General features: G+C 38.9%; 1 protein-coding gene across 22 annotated transcripts in view; it reads right to left on the bottom strand.

Moving 5' to 3' along the window:
• The window catches only part of TCF12 (transcription factor 12), a 363,108-nt gene that overhangs the window by 13,566 nt on the left and 331,036 nt on the right, over positions 1-18,506 (bottom strand). For 17 of the 22 annotated variants that reach the window (XM_035258674.3, XM_035258676.3, XM_078333237.1 and 14 more), the window contains 3 exons: positions 11,588-11,702; positions 10,530-10,692; positions 2,728-2,960 (listed from right to left, as the gene is read on the bottom strand). In XM_035258674.3, coding sequence (XP_035114565.1) covers positions 2,728-2,960; positions 10,530-10,692; positions 11,588-11,702 — 511 coding nt within the window. The remainder of the gene's footprint in view (positions 1-2,727; positions 2,961-10,529; positions 10,693-11,587; positions 11,703-18,506) is intronic. The other 5 variants (XM_035258675.3, XM_035258677.3, XM_078333245.1 and 2 more) reach the window with 1 other exon arrangement.

The raw sequence follows: 18,506 nt of genomic DNA, 5'->3' as shown, positions 1-18,506 counted from the left end.
GAGAAGTAGGCTTTTCTGAGTACCAGAGCAATCCCTAACAAGGTTACAGTTCAGTGTATCTGAAATCTGTTCAAACTCTCATCAGTCACAAACTGATTAGACAGAGCTTTGCAGAAGTGTGTGAAACAGTCAGTACCCATGAAAGACCAGAAAGTCAGAAAGTTGAATAAGCATAGACGATAGACCGTGTCTCAGACTCAGCTTTTCTGTTCTAGGTGCCTGTACGGAACCACTTGCAAAGTCCAATGCTACGAATGAGTAAGGTCCGTCCAGGCATGGTAGAATTAATGTTTTATTTATTTACGTTTGTGTTTGTCAAACATAGAAGTATTTCTCATTTTGATGGCTTAAATCTGAAGTAGGGATCTCTGTTCTTAAAAAAAAAAAGTTTTTAAAACACAAATGACTGCATTCTGATTTTAATGCACTATAGAAGGAAAAGATGCTGTGTACTAGAATTAGTTCTGGTTCTCCTGTTGACCAGACAGTAGCCGTTCACAGCCCAGACCGAGGCAGTGGCTTTAACAATAAACAGCTGGGTGAAGTCAGGGTAGAAGATATCCTGGGCTGAAGGGGAGGAGAGTGAATATATCTGGACAGCTGAACGCAGACGCCTTGTTGTGTTCAGAGCGAGACAAAGGGTGTCAGTCACAATTCAAGAAAAAAACCTTTGGTAAAGTGACAGGAGGTATGAGTAGTTCAAGGAACCGCTACTTCTCCCACAGGTGAGTGGGTAAAAATCTGCCTCCTTGCAGATATCCCAAGGGAGTCTATAGTTCCTTGAAGGTTAAGTTTCAGTAACATTTATACTCCAAGGATCTTGGGAGAAGAGGATCAATCACTTTTAATGTTAGGTTGATTATACACAGAATGATCTATCCTTCATTCTTACTCATTAGATATATTGGAGGGAAGTGGATGGATGAAGTAACTCCTACTGTATATATTTCTGAAAGTTTGTTCAACTTCTCTAACTCTGGTTTTCCTAAGAATGAGTACTCATTCTGTAACCTATGCTGAGGGTCCACGGTTGTAGTTTTCAAGCATCTTCCCACCCTACTCTTTTTTCCTGTTTGAACCTTCTTCAAACAAAACAGAAAGAATTGCTCTCAGAGAGAATAGTGCTCAGACCTGGAACCTAGGGCCACATTTATGAATTCCTTACGAAAAGGCTTAGCATATTTTAAGACAATATATAAACACGTGGAGAAACTCAACCTTGATGGTAGAACCTCTTAAGGACAAGAAGCTTCTATTATTTGATAACCCAAGGTCTCTAGGACATAGCTGGTTGGCACAGAGGAGGTACGGAATAAACACATGTTGAACAAATGAAGTTTCAAAAGTTCTTCAAGATTGCAACAAACTTCGTGAAAAATGAAACTGAGTAAGCAGTGGGTGACTTGTTTTGCCCTTTAGGACACACAGGCATGCCAATGTATGTTAGCCCAAAAAGTTCCTGGTGTTCCTGGGTCTGGGGTCAACAAAGAAGCCCTGAGACCTTAATGATACTGGTGTCAGGACATCCATGTCTGGTGAAGGCAGAAGGGCCCAGGATAAGGCATCCTAGTAACCAGCAGAGCACAGCAGATCCTCCAAGGTAGAGAAGGCAAGAAAATGAATACAGAGAAGTACGAAAGACATAAAGAGCAGGGAGGAGGGCAGGTCCAAGCAGGTAAATGTAATGGCTGAGGGATGAGAAGCAACCAGAGCAAAGGGACACAAAGCAACTACTGCTGAGCAGCAGGCAGAGGCTGTCTGTTCTCTGCTTTGCCTCACAGAGTTACTCTCCATTGGTGGAGCACACTGAGCCCACAGACACTGTGCAGTACAGTGAGACAGAGGTGAGAATTATAGGCTGAGCAGCAGGCAGAGGCTGTCTGTTCTCTGCTTTGCCTCACAGAGTTACTCTCCATTGGTGGAGAACACTGAGCCCACAGACACTGTGCAATACAGTGAGACAGAGGTGAGAATTATAGGCTGAGCAGCAGGCAGAGGCTGTCTGTTCTCTGCTTTGCCTCACAGAGTTACTCTCCATTGGTGGAGCACACTGAGCCCACAGACACTGTGCAATACAGTGAGAGAGAGGTGAGAATTATAGGCTGAGCAGCAGGCAGAGGCTGTCTGTTCTCTGCTTTGCCTCACAGAGTTACTCTCCATTGGTGGAGAACACTGAGCCCACAGACACTGTGCAATACAGTGAGACAGAGGTGAGAATTATAGGCTGAGCAGCAGGCAGAGGCTGTCTGTTCTCTGCTTTGCCTCACAGAGTTACTCTCCATTGGTGGAGAACACTGAGCCCACAGACACTGTGCAATACAGTGAGAGAGAGGTGAGAATTATAGGCTGAGCAGCAGGCAGAGGCTGTCTGTTCTCTGCTTTGCCTCACAGAGTTACTCTCCATTGGTGGAGAACACTGAGCCCACAGACACTGTGCAATACAGTGAGAGAGAGGTGAGAATTATAGGCTGAGCAGCAGGCAGAGGCTGTCTGTTCTCTGCTTTGCCTCACAGAGTTACTCTCCATTGGTGGAGAACACTGAGCCCACAGACACTCTGCAATACAGTGAGACAGAGGTGAGAATTATAGGGAAAATGACACTGATGATACAGTGGCAGGAGTACTGGGAGAAATAACAAACAGCTTCCCCAAGCAGAAGAGCAACTGTATACAGAAATGTCTGCCCATCTGAGGCAGAAGTTACACCTCTCGGCTGAACCTGCTTACCTCTGACTTGCTGTTCTAGACTAAGGATGACTGCCACAGCTTGATGAAGAATAAGGAGTTTTGTTTGGGGTTTTTCACTCTTCAAGTGAAGCTGACACATTCGCCCAAGCTCTTTGAATGCTTCATTAATATCCCGTACGCGTAAACGTTCTCTGGCATTGTTAGCCATCCGCCTCTCCTTCTCCCTTTCTATCTTCTGTTCAGGGTTCAAATCCTCATCTTCATTAGTACTGCTAGAAAATAAAGTAACAAAGTCTATTAGGTCCCCTATGAAGTAAGACATGCTGATTGTGCACAATTGCAAAGCATCAAGATGGAAATGAAAACTACCTACAAATCTTGCTAAACAGCAGTAACAGGTCCAGTTAACATGACCGTATATTCCTTTCCAGTTTTCCTTCAATGCACATATACAGTCATATACACTCTCAAGTGCATTTTTCAGTGTAAATCATAGCATGAAGATCTCTCCAGAAACTCTTCATAAATACAAGATCAATAACTACATAACATTCTAGCACCTGGATACGCAAAAAGTGACCCACCAGTCAGTCAGCAGCAGCATTACTGGGAGCTTGTTACAAGTACTGCGGTAGAATCTCTCAGGTTCTACTCCCATCTTACCGAATTAGAAGCTGCATTTTAACATGTTCTCCAGATGATTCATATACACATGAAAGTTTGAAAGCTCTCCTAGTACATTAATGTATAATTTGCTTAGCCTATGCTCTTAAATATATTCTAGCAGTTACCTGGTGAGAAGAAAGCAGAAAAGCTTAAGATACAGATTGAGAGAAGTATCTCAGAAAACGGCTTTTTTGTTCTACAGAGAAATTGTCATCAGTGGTGATGACTATAAAACATGGGAGAAATGACACAATTTTTTGAAGGACAGATTGGCAAAATGAATCCAGAGCCTTAATGTTCATTACCTCTTGATCAGCAATTCCAACTTTGGAAATTCATCCTAAGGATATAATTAGAGATGTACACAGAAATTTATGTAAAGGGAGATGATCACAGAATTATTTACATTAGCAACATATTGGAATCTATTAATAGGAAATGGGTTAATAAATCATAGTACATTCAGATAATGGACCATTTGCTGCAGATTATGCTAAGTAAAAAAAAGCCAGCATGAAAGATCACACACTCTACGACTCCATTTACATAAACTTCTAGAAAAGACAAAACTATAGTAACAGAAAGCAGATCGATGCTTGCCAAGGACTGTGGGATGGAGGAAAGAGATTCACTACCAAGGGACATAAAAATATTTTTTGAGGTGGTGAAAATATTCTACATCATGAATACGGTAGCTGTTATATAACTTTTACACTTGTCAAAATATATACATTTTAATATACATACACAAATGTATATATTGGTCAAATAACTAAGACTGTATATTTAAGAGTAGTAAATTTTATTATTACATGTGTATTATAAGTCTCAATAAAACTGATCCAAAACAAAACCAAAAGTTTTCAAAAATACATTGTTGAATGAAAAAAAATGGAAATTACAACACATATATCCAATTTATTAAGTCTCAGGTATGACAGAAATAAAAGAAAATCCCTAAAAATAAATCAGCAAAGAAAACTTATGTCCAGTTTAATTCCTATGTAAAATGCATTCATGGAAAAAGAGATACTACTTAAAAATGTAAACAGTGAGTCTGAGCACGGTGGCTCACACCTGTAATCCCAGCACTTTGGGAGGCTGAGGCAGGCAGATCACCTAAGGTTGGGGAGTTTGAGACTAGCTTGGACAACATGGCGAAATCCCACATCTAACTAAAAATACAAAAAGGAGCCAGGCGTAGTGGCAGGAGCTTGTCATCTCAGCTACTCAGGAGGCTGTGGCAAGAGAATTGCTTGAACCCAGGAGGTGGAGGTTGTAGTGAGCTAAGAACATACCACTGCACTCCAACCTGGGTGACAGAAGGAGATTCCATCTCAGGAAAAAAAAAAGAAAAAGTTAACAGTGGTTAATTCTGAATAGCGAGGTTTCTTGTAATTTCTGTGTATACTTTTCTATATTTTTAAAATTTCTTTAATGAAAACAGACTACATACTTAAAAAAGAAACATGAGGGAGATGCTTTGTAACAGTTTATAGAAAGTTCTGGCCAGGTGCAGTGGCTCAGGCCTGTAATCCCAGCACTTCGGGAGGCTGAGGCGGGTGGGTCATGAGGTCAAGAGATTGAGACCATCCTGGTCAACAAGGTGAAACCCCGTCTCTACTAAAAATACAAAAAATTAGCCGGGCGTGGTGGCACGTGCCTGTAATCCCAGCTACTCAGGAGGCTGAGGCAGGAGAATTGCCTGAACCCAGGAGGCGGAGGTTGTGATGAGCCGAGATCGCGCCATTGCACTCCAGCCTGGGTAACAAGAGCGAAACTCCGTCTCAAAAAAAAAAGGAAGTTCTGTTTATGACTCAGATATAAATTACTGACCAAAGCTTCTCAGAACCTTGAAATCATGTGCAAAAATATCAGACATTTTAAATCTTTTCTCTAATACCCTGAGTATTCTAATGAAAGAACAAGTACCCAGGCCATGCCTTGTAACCTAGGTGGTTTCGGAGGCTGAGATGGGCATGGGGGGACTGCCTGAGTTCAGGAGTTTGAGGTTATAGTCTACTGCACTCCAGCCTGGGAGACCAACAGAGACCCTGTTTCTAAAAAGTATGTAATATTTTACCTGCTAGTCATTAAGAATTATATAAATGCATTCGTTTAGCAAAATAAAGTAACTGGTTCTTTGACTTCAAAAAGGCCTTTAAAGATCATCAAAAGTGTCCACAGATGACAGCCACTCATTAGTATTTCCAGGAGCACTTTAAAAATACAACTTTCCAGGTCTCACCACCAGAAATGATAGACTCACTAATTTAGTGAGTTTGGGTTAGGGTCCAGGCACCTGGATTTCTAAAATGTTCCATGGTCTGAGCAGCAGGGTTTAGAACCACTTCATGACCCAAGATCACACAGCTAACTGGTGGTAGTATAACGAAGAGATGTCAGGCCAGTGCACTGCGGAAGCAAACCTACACCATATACCTAAAATGACCACCGTAACAGTAGACCCAGTATTATCTTTATTGAGTGCTTACTGTCTGCTAGACATTGTGCAAAGGGTTTTACATGCATCATTTTCAGGTTATTCCTATAAGAATCCTGTAATAGAAAGTCTCTTTTTAGACAAGAAGAAGAAACTGAGCTCAAAGACTTGCCCAAGGTCACTTGGCAAGTATGCAACGGAACCACATTTCAAACCCAGGTTATCTTACTTTGTCCAGAGGCCATGTTATTACCCGACCCGTTATTATGGACTATTACTAACCTCTTACACTGCCTCCTAATTTCTGATATCTATAATATGGGTAAGCAAACTATGATCTATGAGCTTGTCGTCTTGTTTTTGTAACTAAAATTTTATTGGAACAGCGATATCCATTTGTTTTTGGCTCCTTTTGCACTGTAAGAGCAGAAGGGAGTAGCTGTGACAGAGACTGTATGTCCAATAAACCCTAAAATATTCACTATTTGGGCCTTTATAGAGAAAGTTTGCTGATTCCTGAGCTATAAGAAGATGAACATGGAGGAAATATGTAAATTATTTCCCTTAAAATTCTATTTTAGGCCAGGCTTGGTGGCTCACGCCTGTAATCTCAGCACTTTGGGAGGCCGAGGCAGGTGGATCACGAGGTCAAGAGATCGAGACCGTCCTGGTCAACGTGGTGAAACCCCGTCTCTACTAAAAATACAAAAAATTAGCTGGGCATGGTGGCGCGTGCCTGTAATCCCAGCTACTCAGGAGGCTGAGGCAGGAGAATTGCCTGAACCCAGGAGGCGGAGGTTGTGGTGAGCCGAGATCGCACCATTGCACTCCAGCCCGGGAAACAAGAGCGAAACTCCGTCTCAAAAAAGTTCTATTTTAATAAAAATTATGAAAGCGTTAGGATGCCTTGAAAGAGTGATCTCTGGATTCCTTGAAACAGTTTCTCCTTCCTTATGCCCGAAAGTTGAGTACAATGCATGTTAAAGTAATACTACTGAGATCTTAAGATTTCCTTTTTCCCAAGAGAAATGTTTAAGTGTTGAAAACAGTGAGAAAAAGAGCAAAAGGACACCTTTCAAGTATGTGACAGAAAGAACCATTCTGCTTTGAGTTTTATCTACCATCCTCATTGTAGTCCCCTTTACACCATAATTCAACACAAAGAACAATGTTTTAAATCTGTATGATATATGCTTATCACTGATAAATGAACATGTATGCCAAGAAATAGGGGGTACCACAAATATACTAACTCATCTAACTTTTAAATTTTTATTAATTTTTTTTTTTAGAGACAGCATCTCTCTGTCATCTAGGCCGGAGTACAGTGGCATGATCATGGCTCACCACTGCCTCAAACTTCTGGACTCAAGCAATCTTCCTGCCTTACCCTCCCAAGTAGGTGGGACTACAGGTGTGTGCCACCATGTCCCAATAATTTTTATAACTTTTTGTAGAGATAGAATGTAGCTATGATACCCAGGCTGGTCTTGAACGTCTGGCCTCAAGTGATACTCCTGTCTTAGCCTCCCAAAGTGCTGGGATTACAGGAGTGAGACACTGTGCCCAGCCTAACTCATCTAATTTTAATGTAGAACTGAAAAAAAAAAATTGAAGGAAAAATCTGGAAATCACTTGAAAATAACATACTATGTGTCTCTATTCATACTTCAGAGCAAGGTCAAGTCCATTTTCTAGAAGACGCCACGCAACGTCATTCTGCCTAGAGTACTTCCTTTCTCATACTCGAGAAGAATCAGATGGTAAATATTTTCAGCTTTGTGGGCCATACAGTCTCTGTGGCAACTATTTTAGTCTAGCAATAAGTAAATGAATGGGGCATGGTGGAGTTCTAATAAAACTTTATAAAAATAGGCAGCAGCCAAGTGCAGTGGCTCATGCCTGTAACCCCAGCACTTTGGGAGGACGAGGTGAGCAGATCATTAATGAGGCCAGGAGTTTGAAACCAGCCTGGCAAACACGGTGGAACCCTGTTTCCACTAAAAATACAAAAATCACCTGGGCATGATGGCATGTGCCTGTAATCCCAGCTACTTGGGAGGCTGAGGGTGCAGTGAACCAAGATCACCCACAGCAGTCCAGCCAGGGTGACACCAAGACCCTGTCTCAAAAAATAAAAAAAATTAAAAAAATAATAATAAATAAATGAACATATAAAAATATAAATATATATGTGTATAATCATATATCTTATATATATGATAATAATAAAAACAAACACAGGTAGCAAGCTGGGCAGGCCCATGGGCCACTATTTGCTGACCCCTTGTTTAAGTCAGAGTCCTACCATATATTCGGCTCTTATATTAACATATAGTTAAGAGGCCCATAATGCTGTTTTGGTCAATGAAGGACTATATATATAACAGTGTCTTATAATATTATACTGGAGCTAAAAAATTCTATCACCCAGTGATTTGCAGCTGTAGTAGGGCTGCAGCACAATGCTTTAGTCACATGAGGCACTGTTTGTGTAGCTGCTGGTATAAACATCCTACTGTGCTGCCAGTTGTATAAAAGCATGCAATTATGTACAGTACACACTACGGTAAGTCCTCACTTAATGTCATTGATCAGTTCTTGGAAACTTCAAGCAAGATGACATATAATAAAACCAATTTTATCATAGGTTAATTGATATAAACAAGAGTTAAGTCCCTACAGTACATTTCTGGTGGCGAAATATCACTAAAACTCTAAAGAAAGACCAAAAACACTTCTAATATTAAACACTGAAATAAATGTAAACTATATATATATATATATATATATATATATATATATATATATATATATTTAAGAAAGACTTGTAAAAATAAGTAAGATAATAATTTACCCAATTATTCCAGTTCACAGTCAGGGCGAAGCTGGAGCCTATCCCAGCAGCTCAGGGAGCAAGGCAGAACCAACCCTGGACAAGATGCCATTCTTCCATTGCAGGGCACACTCACTCACACCCACACTCGCTCATATTGGGACAATTTAGACATATTAATCAACCTAACATGCACATCTTTGGGATGAAGGAAGAAACCAGAGAACTTAAGAGAAAACCCACATGATGAGACATGGGAAGGATGTGCAAACTCCACAGAGACAGAGGCTCCAGCTAGGAATCAATTTTTTTTTTGTCATCAACATTTCACAAAATGATGTTCTTTCAGGATCTGCTGTACCTGATAATAATAATAATAACTATGTTATTGGTTTATGTATTTATACTACACTATCCTTTTTATCATTAGAGTATACTTCTAACTTAAAAAAAAAGTCAACTGTAAGACCTGAAGGCAGGTCCTTTAGAAGATATTCCAGACGAAGGCTTTGTTACCATAGCAGATGACAGCTTCATGCATGTTACTGCCTGTGAAGACCTTCACTGGGACAAGATGTGGAGGTGGAAAGCAATGATATTAATGATGTTGACCTTGTGTACGCCTAGGCTACCATGTGTGTTTGTGTCTTAGTTTTTAACAAAAAAGTCTGAAAAGTAAAAAAAGTTACACTAAATTTTAAAAATAGAAAAAAGCTTCCCAAGACCTAGCATGATGGCTCAAGCCTGTAATCCCAGCACTCTGGGAGGCTGAGGGGGGCAGATCACTTGAGGTCAGGAGTTGGAGACCTGCCTGGCCAACATGGTGAAACCCTGTCTCAACTAAAAGTACAAACCCTGGAGTGGTGGTGGGTGCCTGTAATCCCAGCTACTCAGGAGGCTGAGGCAGAAGAATTGCTTGAAACCGGCAGGCGGAGGTTGCCGTGATCATGGCACTGCACTCCAGGCTGGACGACAGAGCAGGACTCCGTCTCAAAAAAAAGAAAGAAAGAAAAAAAGCAAGAAAAAAGTTTACAAAATGACTTAAAGAAATTTTTTTGTATAGCTATATAATGTGTTTGTGTTTTAAGTTATTACAAGAGTTAAAAAGTTAAAAATAATTTAAAACTGTATAAAGTAAAAAACATACAATAAGCTAAGGTTAATTTACTATTGAAGAAAAATGTATTTTAATAAATGAAATACAGCCTAAATGTACAGTGTCTGTAAAGTCTATAGGCCTTCACATTCACCCAGCACCCACTCACTGAGTGACCCAGAGCAATTTCCAGTCCTGTAAGCTCTACTCCTGGTAAGTGCCCTGTACAAGTGCACCATTCTTCACCTGTTACTTTTACCATGCCTTTTATGTGTTTAGAAACACACAGTCTTGCCACCGAGTTACAACTGCCTACAGTATTCAGTTCAGTAACCTGTATACAGATATACAGCCTAGGAACAACAGGCTACGTTTGTGGAAGTATACTGTACGTTTGCACAATGATGAAATTGCCTAACAATGTGTTTCTTACAACTTGTCCCATTAAGTGACAGCTGACTATATTAAAATATTTATTGATCAAATCTATCTAAATGTCTGTACCATACAATTTAACTTCTTTTAGCTATTTTACCTTCAGAGATATAATTACTTTTTATATATAGTCCCTAAAACAGTGTAGTATGAAGGAAAACATAATTTTGAAGTCAAACCTTCATATGCTTCTTTTATAGGGAGAATGTGGTGATTAAATGAGACGACATACACAAAAATCCTAACACATTATCTAGAACATTTATTAACATAGAAACTGTTAATAAATGCATGACATCAAACTTCTCAAGTATTTTTACCTATGTCAAATGAGTGAAATTTAAATCCTGGATGCTAACAAATACCTTGTTCTGCCTCTAGATGAAACCTTGATATCTTTTTGGGAGGATTCATCATCTGACTTCATGTCATCTGATGAAGGAGGTTCATGAAGGTTTTCATCCTTTTCTTTGTTTTCAGTCTTGATTTCTGTTGTAACGACAGTTCCAGACTGACTTTGCAAGCCACCTAACAAAGAAGCAAAGGTAACATAAAATAAAAGACGAGACTCATTTACGAATTAGAACACAATAAAATTCTAGCAGGTGAATATCCTTAGTGGTTACAGGGTTATGATGGAAATCAGATGATGTAGGAAAGTAGACTGTTTAGAGCTGAAAAGAACATGTCAAACATCCTTGTGCTTTTTAACAGCATTTGTATTTAAAAGAACAAGTCTGATCCCCATGACAAGTCTAATGCTCACTTTCAGGCACTATTCTACAAATGAACAAGGATGAAAAACTATGGATTGTAGAAACGAACTTCTAAGATGCTGCCAAGGTAAAGGCCCTAAGCTCAACATCTTCCTGATAAACAGCAAAATAGGAATCATGGTTAAATATAACTGGGATAACTTTATTTTGGTAGTCTTATTTGCACTTACAAGTGCTCTATATTCACATTTATTGGTAGCTCTATTGGAATAGTGATCAGTTGGCTTTTTATAAAAATGTTATGACTCTCCAATCAAACGATAATCTCTAAAACAACAGCTTCCACCATTCGGAGGTCTCAGTATAGTCAAAAATATCTCTGTCCCTGCCTCTAGGAGCCATGAAGATACATACATTCATGAGGGTAAATGTCTGAGGGAGAAGGACATGACAGAGCAGGAAGAGGTAAAAGAAAACCGGTAAATACCCAACAATAGTCTGTATGTGCTCTATTCATGAACAACTGTGTGTAACTGCCAACCTCAGCGGGCCAGTTGGAACCCTAAATATCTGCTTTCCACACTACTATTTGGAACTCCCTCACCTAAACGACTTTTGATTCACGGATGTCAATCCAGCTGAGAGAAAGGTGACAGTCATCCAAATGATATCTCTGCATTATTTCTGAAAACCAACAATATAGTTACCTCTGTAATTTTCTTGTGTTTTATGGTTCAGGTCTGTGCTTGAAGTAGTGACTGTACTAGACAGGACTGAATGATTGCCATTGAGACTGACAGAGTCTTCCCGATGAGTTCCAACCTGAAGTTAAAGAAAACCCACAAAAACCCCCAAATAAAAAATGGTCAAGACAGTTCAGGGGTAATAACTGTACAAATTATTTTACTAGGTTTCATAGAGAAAACAGCACTGCTCATTTGAATTCAGCAAATTTTCTGGATGTCATTATTCCAGTTTTTGAGGAGACTTTCAAAATATTGATACTTCATAGAAGAACTGCTTTTAAATCAAACCAAAACATACCTTTTTTAAAAAATGAAAATTCTAATTTGTAAATTTTAAATCCAACAGAGGGTTGTTGTTAGAAGCAAATGAGCTCATAAAACATTCTGTAGGTCGGGTTCAAGCCTGTAATCCCAGCACTTTGGGAGGCTGAGGCAGGTGGATCATGAGGTCAAGAGATCAAGACCATCCTGGCCAACATGGTGAAACCCCGTCTCTACTAAAAATACAAAAAATTAGCTGGGCATGGTGGCATGCGCCTGCAGTCCTAACTACTTGGGAGGCTGAGGCAGGAGAACTGCTTGAACCCGGGAGGTGAAGGTTGCGGTGAGGCAAGATTGCGCCACTGCACTCCAGCCTGGCGCCTGGTGACAGAGTGAGATTCTGTCTCAAAGAAAAAAATTCTGTAAGCCACAATGCACTATATATTATAGGGTCTAATAATAATCCTATATAATCATTCTGAAAATCTATTTCATATAATACGTAAATACATTAAAGTGTGCATGAACTGGCATTTTACAAAATACTGCTACATTCCACGCAACAGTATTTATTTAAGTTTGCCCCTTCCATCTTATAAAGTATCTTCCCCTCAAAACTTCTGAAAGAGCAGCATAAGCAATACAAAATTAAAAGAATTTAAAACAAAAGCTGTGCATTGCTAGGCAGCAAAATTTACATGTATTTTTATTTTTAGCTTTAATCAAACTTACACAAGTCACAGTTAACCTGAAATAGGAACGCTAAAGCATGCAAACACCACGAAAAATTCAGCTATTGCAGTATTAATATACATAAAAAATTGTTACAGATGAAGTTTTTATTAGAATAGTAGCAGACATGTCAACTAGAAGATTAAGCTTCTAATTAAATAGTTTTATTGCCTGGAGTTATATATAAGAACCACTGTTTCTGAATAAATCCTTCAATCCTAGTAAACTGTCAAGCTTTGAATCCCTCTTGAGTAATTAATATAGCTTTATCTTGCATGACTTTGTATGATTTTACCCTAGGAAGCATAAATATCCCTGTACAGGTTTATCTTTTGGTTTCCTGTAAGCTAAACAAAAGGGACCAAAGCAAAGTTTTAGGCAACGCAAGCCATTTGGCAATAGATCAAATTAGAATGGAGCCATCACTCCACCACACTTTCTAAGAAATGTTTGTCTTTTATACTTATTCTCACCTTTATTTAAAAAAAACTCATTTAGTGGATTTTAGAATTTAATGCAGTAGTTACTTTCAAAATGATTTTATAATTGGCCATTGCTGAGCATTCTTTGTGTCACTACTCCCTTGGGTAATAATCATGCATCCACTATACCCTTTCTCTAAACCACCCAATTTAATCATGTTTTTCAATCACAAAATCTTAAAGCTGAGAAGGACCACAGAAATGATGGCAAGCTTCCATCCCACTTCCCACTTCAGAAAGTTTCAGTATTGAGTTGTTCCTCTAAAAAAACTTGAGAAGAATTTGAAGTACTCAGCCTAACAACCAGTAAAGAAATAGATTGTGAAAACTGAATTCAAGAGAACAAATTATTTTAAAGATGTTTCGTGAAATTCTTTTTCAAGGGTATCCTGGTCTTGTTTATTCCTAACAAATGAGCTTGCTTTCTTACTATGAATTACCCAGTGATCTAAGAGGAAAGGCAGTTCAAAATCCCATTTTACAAAAACAGATATGGGCAAACACAACATATGGCTGTACATTTTTTTGAAACTTTAGAAGATTAGGCCTACTCTAAAGATAAAATAAACCTAGGAGAGTTTTGATGGGCTGAGAAAGTCATTATCAGTTAAAGTAAAAGCTGAGGTGGATCTGCATTTATAATAATGTGGACTTAAAACTTCTTACGAACCCTGGCAACATGTGCTAATTCTGTTTTTACATAGTATTTTGAACTATCACACCAAGTAATTTAAAAGAAAATAGACTTCTAAATTTAAATTTATACTTAGTATATATTTTACAAGTGAAACGTTTTATAGCTCGGTAAGACAATACTACTGAACGGTAACAAATTGAATTTTCACTTATCTAAGTGCTGATGCATCTGCTGAATTCTGATTTCCTTTTACTTCATCAGCATAAATAATTCTTTGATTTTCTAAAACTCAACTATTAAAAAATGTCTGATGATTATCTAAATAATAAATACTAGAAATTTTACTTTTCCCTTCAGGAAAATCAGAAAGGATGCTAGATTTGTTTTGCAACAGAAATACCAGCAATATTTTTAGATCTATAGAATAATACAAACCAAATGTTTTCTCACACGGACTTAAACATAATTAGCTTACAAAAGAAAAAATTTAACCAGCACACACAGCAAAAATATAAGTCTTTAAAAAAAAAGTCTCAGACTAGAAGAGGGCTTGAAGTCTGGAGTTTTTCATGTTAATGAAGTTAGCAGAAACTTTTTCTTTGTAACACGATTCCCCTTGCAAATGGCCCTCCTGTATTTTCTGGAGAATTTGACTTTCACAGTTCTTATAGTTCTCTTTAACCCTTGCTCTCCTGGGCTCCCAAGTCTTCCCTTTAATCTGCAGCTCCACATTATAATGGCTCTGTCTACACATACAACAGGTGTATAAACAGTTCTTTGTCTGAGCCTAGAGCCTGTGGGGCCAGCCAGATAGGACTCTGTTTAATTGTTCACCTCGTTAGCATACAGCTGACAGGCTGCTGCTGTTGGGGGAGTAGCAGGGCATGGCAAACCCCAAGGCCTGCTACCCTCTAAGTTTCAACGATTATGAAGAGCTCCATTTCAGAATAAAAGGCCCATGCCATTAAATGACACCATCCTGCATACTCAATCTGTGTATGGCCTTACTTTTCTGGGAGCACCCAACAAGGGACTTGTTTTCCTTTAATTTGGCCAATGGCTTTAGCGCTCACAATGGAAAAATGTTAAATCTAATTAGATGATGAGTAAGAGGTCTGTGAATTAAGAGACAGACTGAAAAACAGTATGAATTCCTCTTGATTTTTAATTCTATTCTAATAATTTAATTTGTATCATTCGCTGAATACTGATTTAAATTAATCAGTATTAATGTACAGATTGGTGAAAGGATCTTTATATACTGTCTACTCCAAGACTGTATTTCATCTGAAGAGAGGTTTCACTGGAAACTTCGTAGTATTACATTTGTTACAGTTCCTTTTAAATATTTCCATAAATGTATAACCCCCATGGTTTTCAAATTTTAAAAAAGTTGCCATTCTGAACAATTTTGAATTTTAAAATGTAACTAAAACCCTTAAAAAGCACTATAATGTTGTTTAATAAAAATCAAAATTTTAAAGATTGCCCATTTAGGAAAAAATTATTCAGAAAGAGTAAAGAAGTGGTTAAAAGTAAAATCCTTGAATTGAGCTGAAACATAGACACACAATTTCTACCGTATTACAAACCCACATTGCTAAAATTAAATACTGTCCAAATGAAGATTAAAATGATTTCAAATTAATTTTGATAAATGACAAAAATGCCAACTACCCTATTTGCCTATTAGTCTTTAATAACCTAGTCTTAAGTCTCTTATAACTAAGAAAAAGTTTCTCGAATTGCTTTAAAATTTAGAAAACAAACATGAGACACACACACACACACACACACACACACACACACACACTCTTATTTATTTATTTATTTTGAGACAGAGTCCTGCTTAGTCAGTCGCCCAGGCTGGAGTGCAGCAGCACATTCTCAGCTCACTGCAACATCCGCCTCCTGGGTTCAAGCCATTCTCCTGCCTCAGCCTCCTGAGTAGCTGAAATTACAGGTGCCCACCACCATGCCCAGCTAATTTTTGTATTTTTAGTAGAAATGGGGTTTCACCATGTTGGCCAGGCTGGTCTTGAACTCCTGACCTCAGGTAATCCACCTGCCTCAGCTTCCCAAAGTGTTGGGACTACAGGCGTGAGCCATGGTATCCGGCCTAATTTGTATTTTTAAATCATTACATCAGGTAGCCTTACACTTTACAATTTAACATTATTTACTACGCTTTCATACAATATCACACTTTTTCAACTACCCCTTAACAAAAAACCCAAGCAATACCAAAAAAACAATTAAGAGAAATGCCTGAATTAAATTTTCTCAGGACTTGTAACAATGAAATCAAACGATCTCATGATAAAATTTTATCCTATGTCATAAATAAGAAACTGTTTTAGATCTACATCAAACTTCCATTAGTACAAAATGCTTTGAATCTCACTTAATTTTGGTGTGAAGTTGAAGTTACTGCCTGACTGAGGAATAACAGTACTTTTCATTAAAGAGACTGGTGCCATCACGGAGTTATCTTGTTGGGCATAGGTATTTAGGTATTACAGCCAGAAATCGATGGGATGTATGCTAACTTTATATTGCTGAAAGCTCTTTGTAATGCTCATATGAAATTCACAGTTCCCCCTCCCCTTTTCTTTAAATTGATAAAGGGTCTCACTTTGTCACCCCAGCTCAAGTGCGACGGTGTGATCATGGCTCACTGCAGCCTTGAACTCCTGGCTCACGTGATCCTCTCACTTCTTCCTTGTAAGTACCTGCGATTACAGGCATGTGCCACCACATGTGGCTAGCATAAAATTTTTTCCTTCTTTCTTTTTTCTTTTTTTTTTTTAAGAGAGGAGGTCTCCCGACATTGCCCAGGCTATTCTTAAATTCCTTTTTTTTTTTTGAGATGGAGTTTCTTGTTGGGCAACTCTTGTTGCCCAGGCTGGAGTGCGATGGCACAGTCTTGGCTTACTGCAATCTCCACCTCCTAAGTACAAGCGATTCTCCTGCCTCAGTCTCCCCAGTAGCAGGGATTACAGGCACCTGCCACCACAACTGGCTATTTTTTTTATGTTGAGCAGAGATGAGGTTTCACTATGTTGCACAGGCTGGTTTCGAACTCCTGACCTCAGGTGATCTGCCCACCTCGGCCTCCGAAAGTGCTGGGATTACAGGCGTGAGCCACCACACATTGCTAAAATTCATGATTCCTTTTATTTTCAGTGTTCCATTTAAAAACTTTCCTTCTTCTCAGCATTTTATTCTGAAACTTTAGCCTTATGCTAAATAAATGGGAACAAAACTAAAGCCAATTGCTGACCTTTCGGTAGTTCTAAAACCCCTGATTTTGTGTTTTAAAATTTAAGTGACGTATCAGTATCATATACTAATGAGAACAATGAAATAGCTTGGCCAAATGGTTACTGTGTCCATGTAGACTTTACATTGCTAGTAACCTTCATCAGTGACTTGTCTGTACTGCAGACTGGGAACTGACCTGTCTGTACCATTATTATTTTTTTTTTAAAGAGACAAGGTCTCACTGTTGTCCAAGCTGAAGTGCAGTGGCGTTATCACGGTTCACTATAGCCTCAACTTCTGAACTCAAGCAAACCTTCTGCCTCAGCCTCCTCAGTAGCAGGGACCACTGGAGTATGCCACTATGCCCAGTTCATTTTAAAGAAATTTTTGTAGATACAGGTTCTCACTTCTTTGTCCAGGTTGGTTTTAAACTTCTGCTTCTAGCAATTCACCCACCTTGGCCTCCCAAAGTGCTGAGATTACAGATGTGAGCCACTGTGCCTGGCCTGTACCACTTTTATACTGCCATCAACTCTGACTCTTCCACTACTAGTGTATCCTGGTTCACCTCAAGTATTCCAATTACTTACACAAAACTCTCAAACTACTCATTAACATAATGCCAATTTTTTTTTTATTGCATTTTAGGTTTTGGGGTACATGTGAAGAACATGCAAGATTGTTGCACAGGTACACATGTGGCAGTGTGATTTGCTGCCTTCCTCCCCTTCACCTGTATCTGGCATTTCTCCCCATGCTATCTCTCCCCAACTCCCCACCCCCCACTGTCCCTCCCCTATTCCCCCCAACAGACCCCAGTGTGTGATGCTCCCCTCCCTGTGTCCATGTGTTCTCATTGTTCAACACCCACCTATGAGTGAGAACATGTGGTGTTTCATTTTCTGTTCTTGTGTCAGTTTGCTGAGAATGATGTTCTCCAGGCTCATCCATGTCCCTACAAAGGACAGGAACTCATCGTTTTTGATGGCTGCATAGTATTCCATGGTGTATATGTGCCCCATTTTCCCTGTCCAGTCTATCATTGATGGGCATGTGGGTTGGTTCCAGGTCTTTGCTATTGTAAACAGTGCTGAACATATGCCAAATGTTACAGGCTCCAAAAAAAAGAAAAACAAGCTAACCCCATTATACCTGCTAGGGTGCCAATTTATGTTATAAATCAGGAATTCCCAAGGTCTGGCCTGTAGCCAGATCTTGACTTTAAAATTTTTTAATTTAAATAAATAAAGGAGCTTGTTTTTGTGAATCAAGTTTTACTAGAATACACCCACACCCATCTCTTGTCATATTGTCTATAGCTGCTTTCATATTACATTGTGATAGACTACAGAGCCTACAAAGCTGAAAATATGTACTCTCTGGCCCTTTAGAGGAAAAGCATATTGAACCCTTTTCTAAATGCTAGGAGAAAAAGTGATATGTTTAAACCCTACAGTTAGAATTCTGCCCATCAGGATAAAGTTCCATTATAGCAAAAATGTCA

Source organism: Callithrix jacchus, chromosome 8, assembly GCF_049354715.1.
Source record: "Callithrix jacchus isolate 240 chromosome 8, calJac240_pri, whole genome shotgun sequence".
NCBI lineage: Eukaryota > Metazoa > Chordata > Mammalia > Primates > Cebidae > Callithrix > Callithrix jacchus.
The sequence above is the reverse complement of the archived record's forward strand: the minus strand, read 5'-3'. Positions and strand labels throughout refer to the sequence as shown.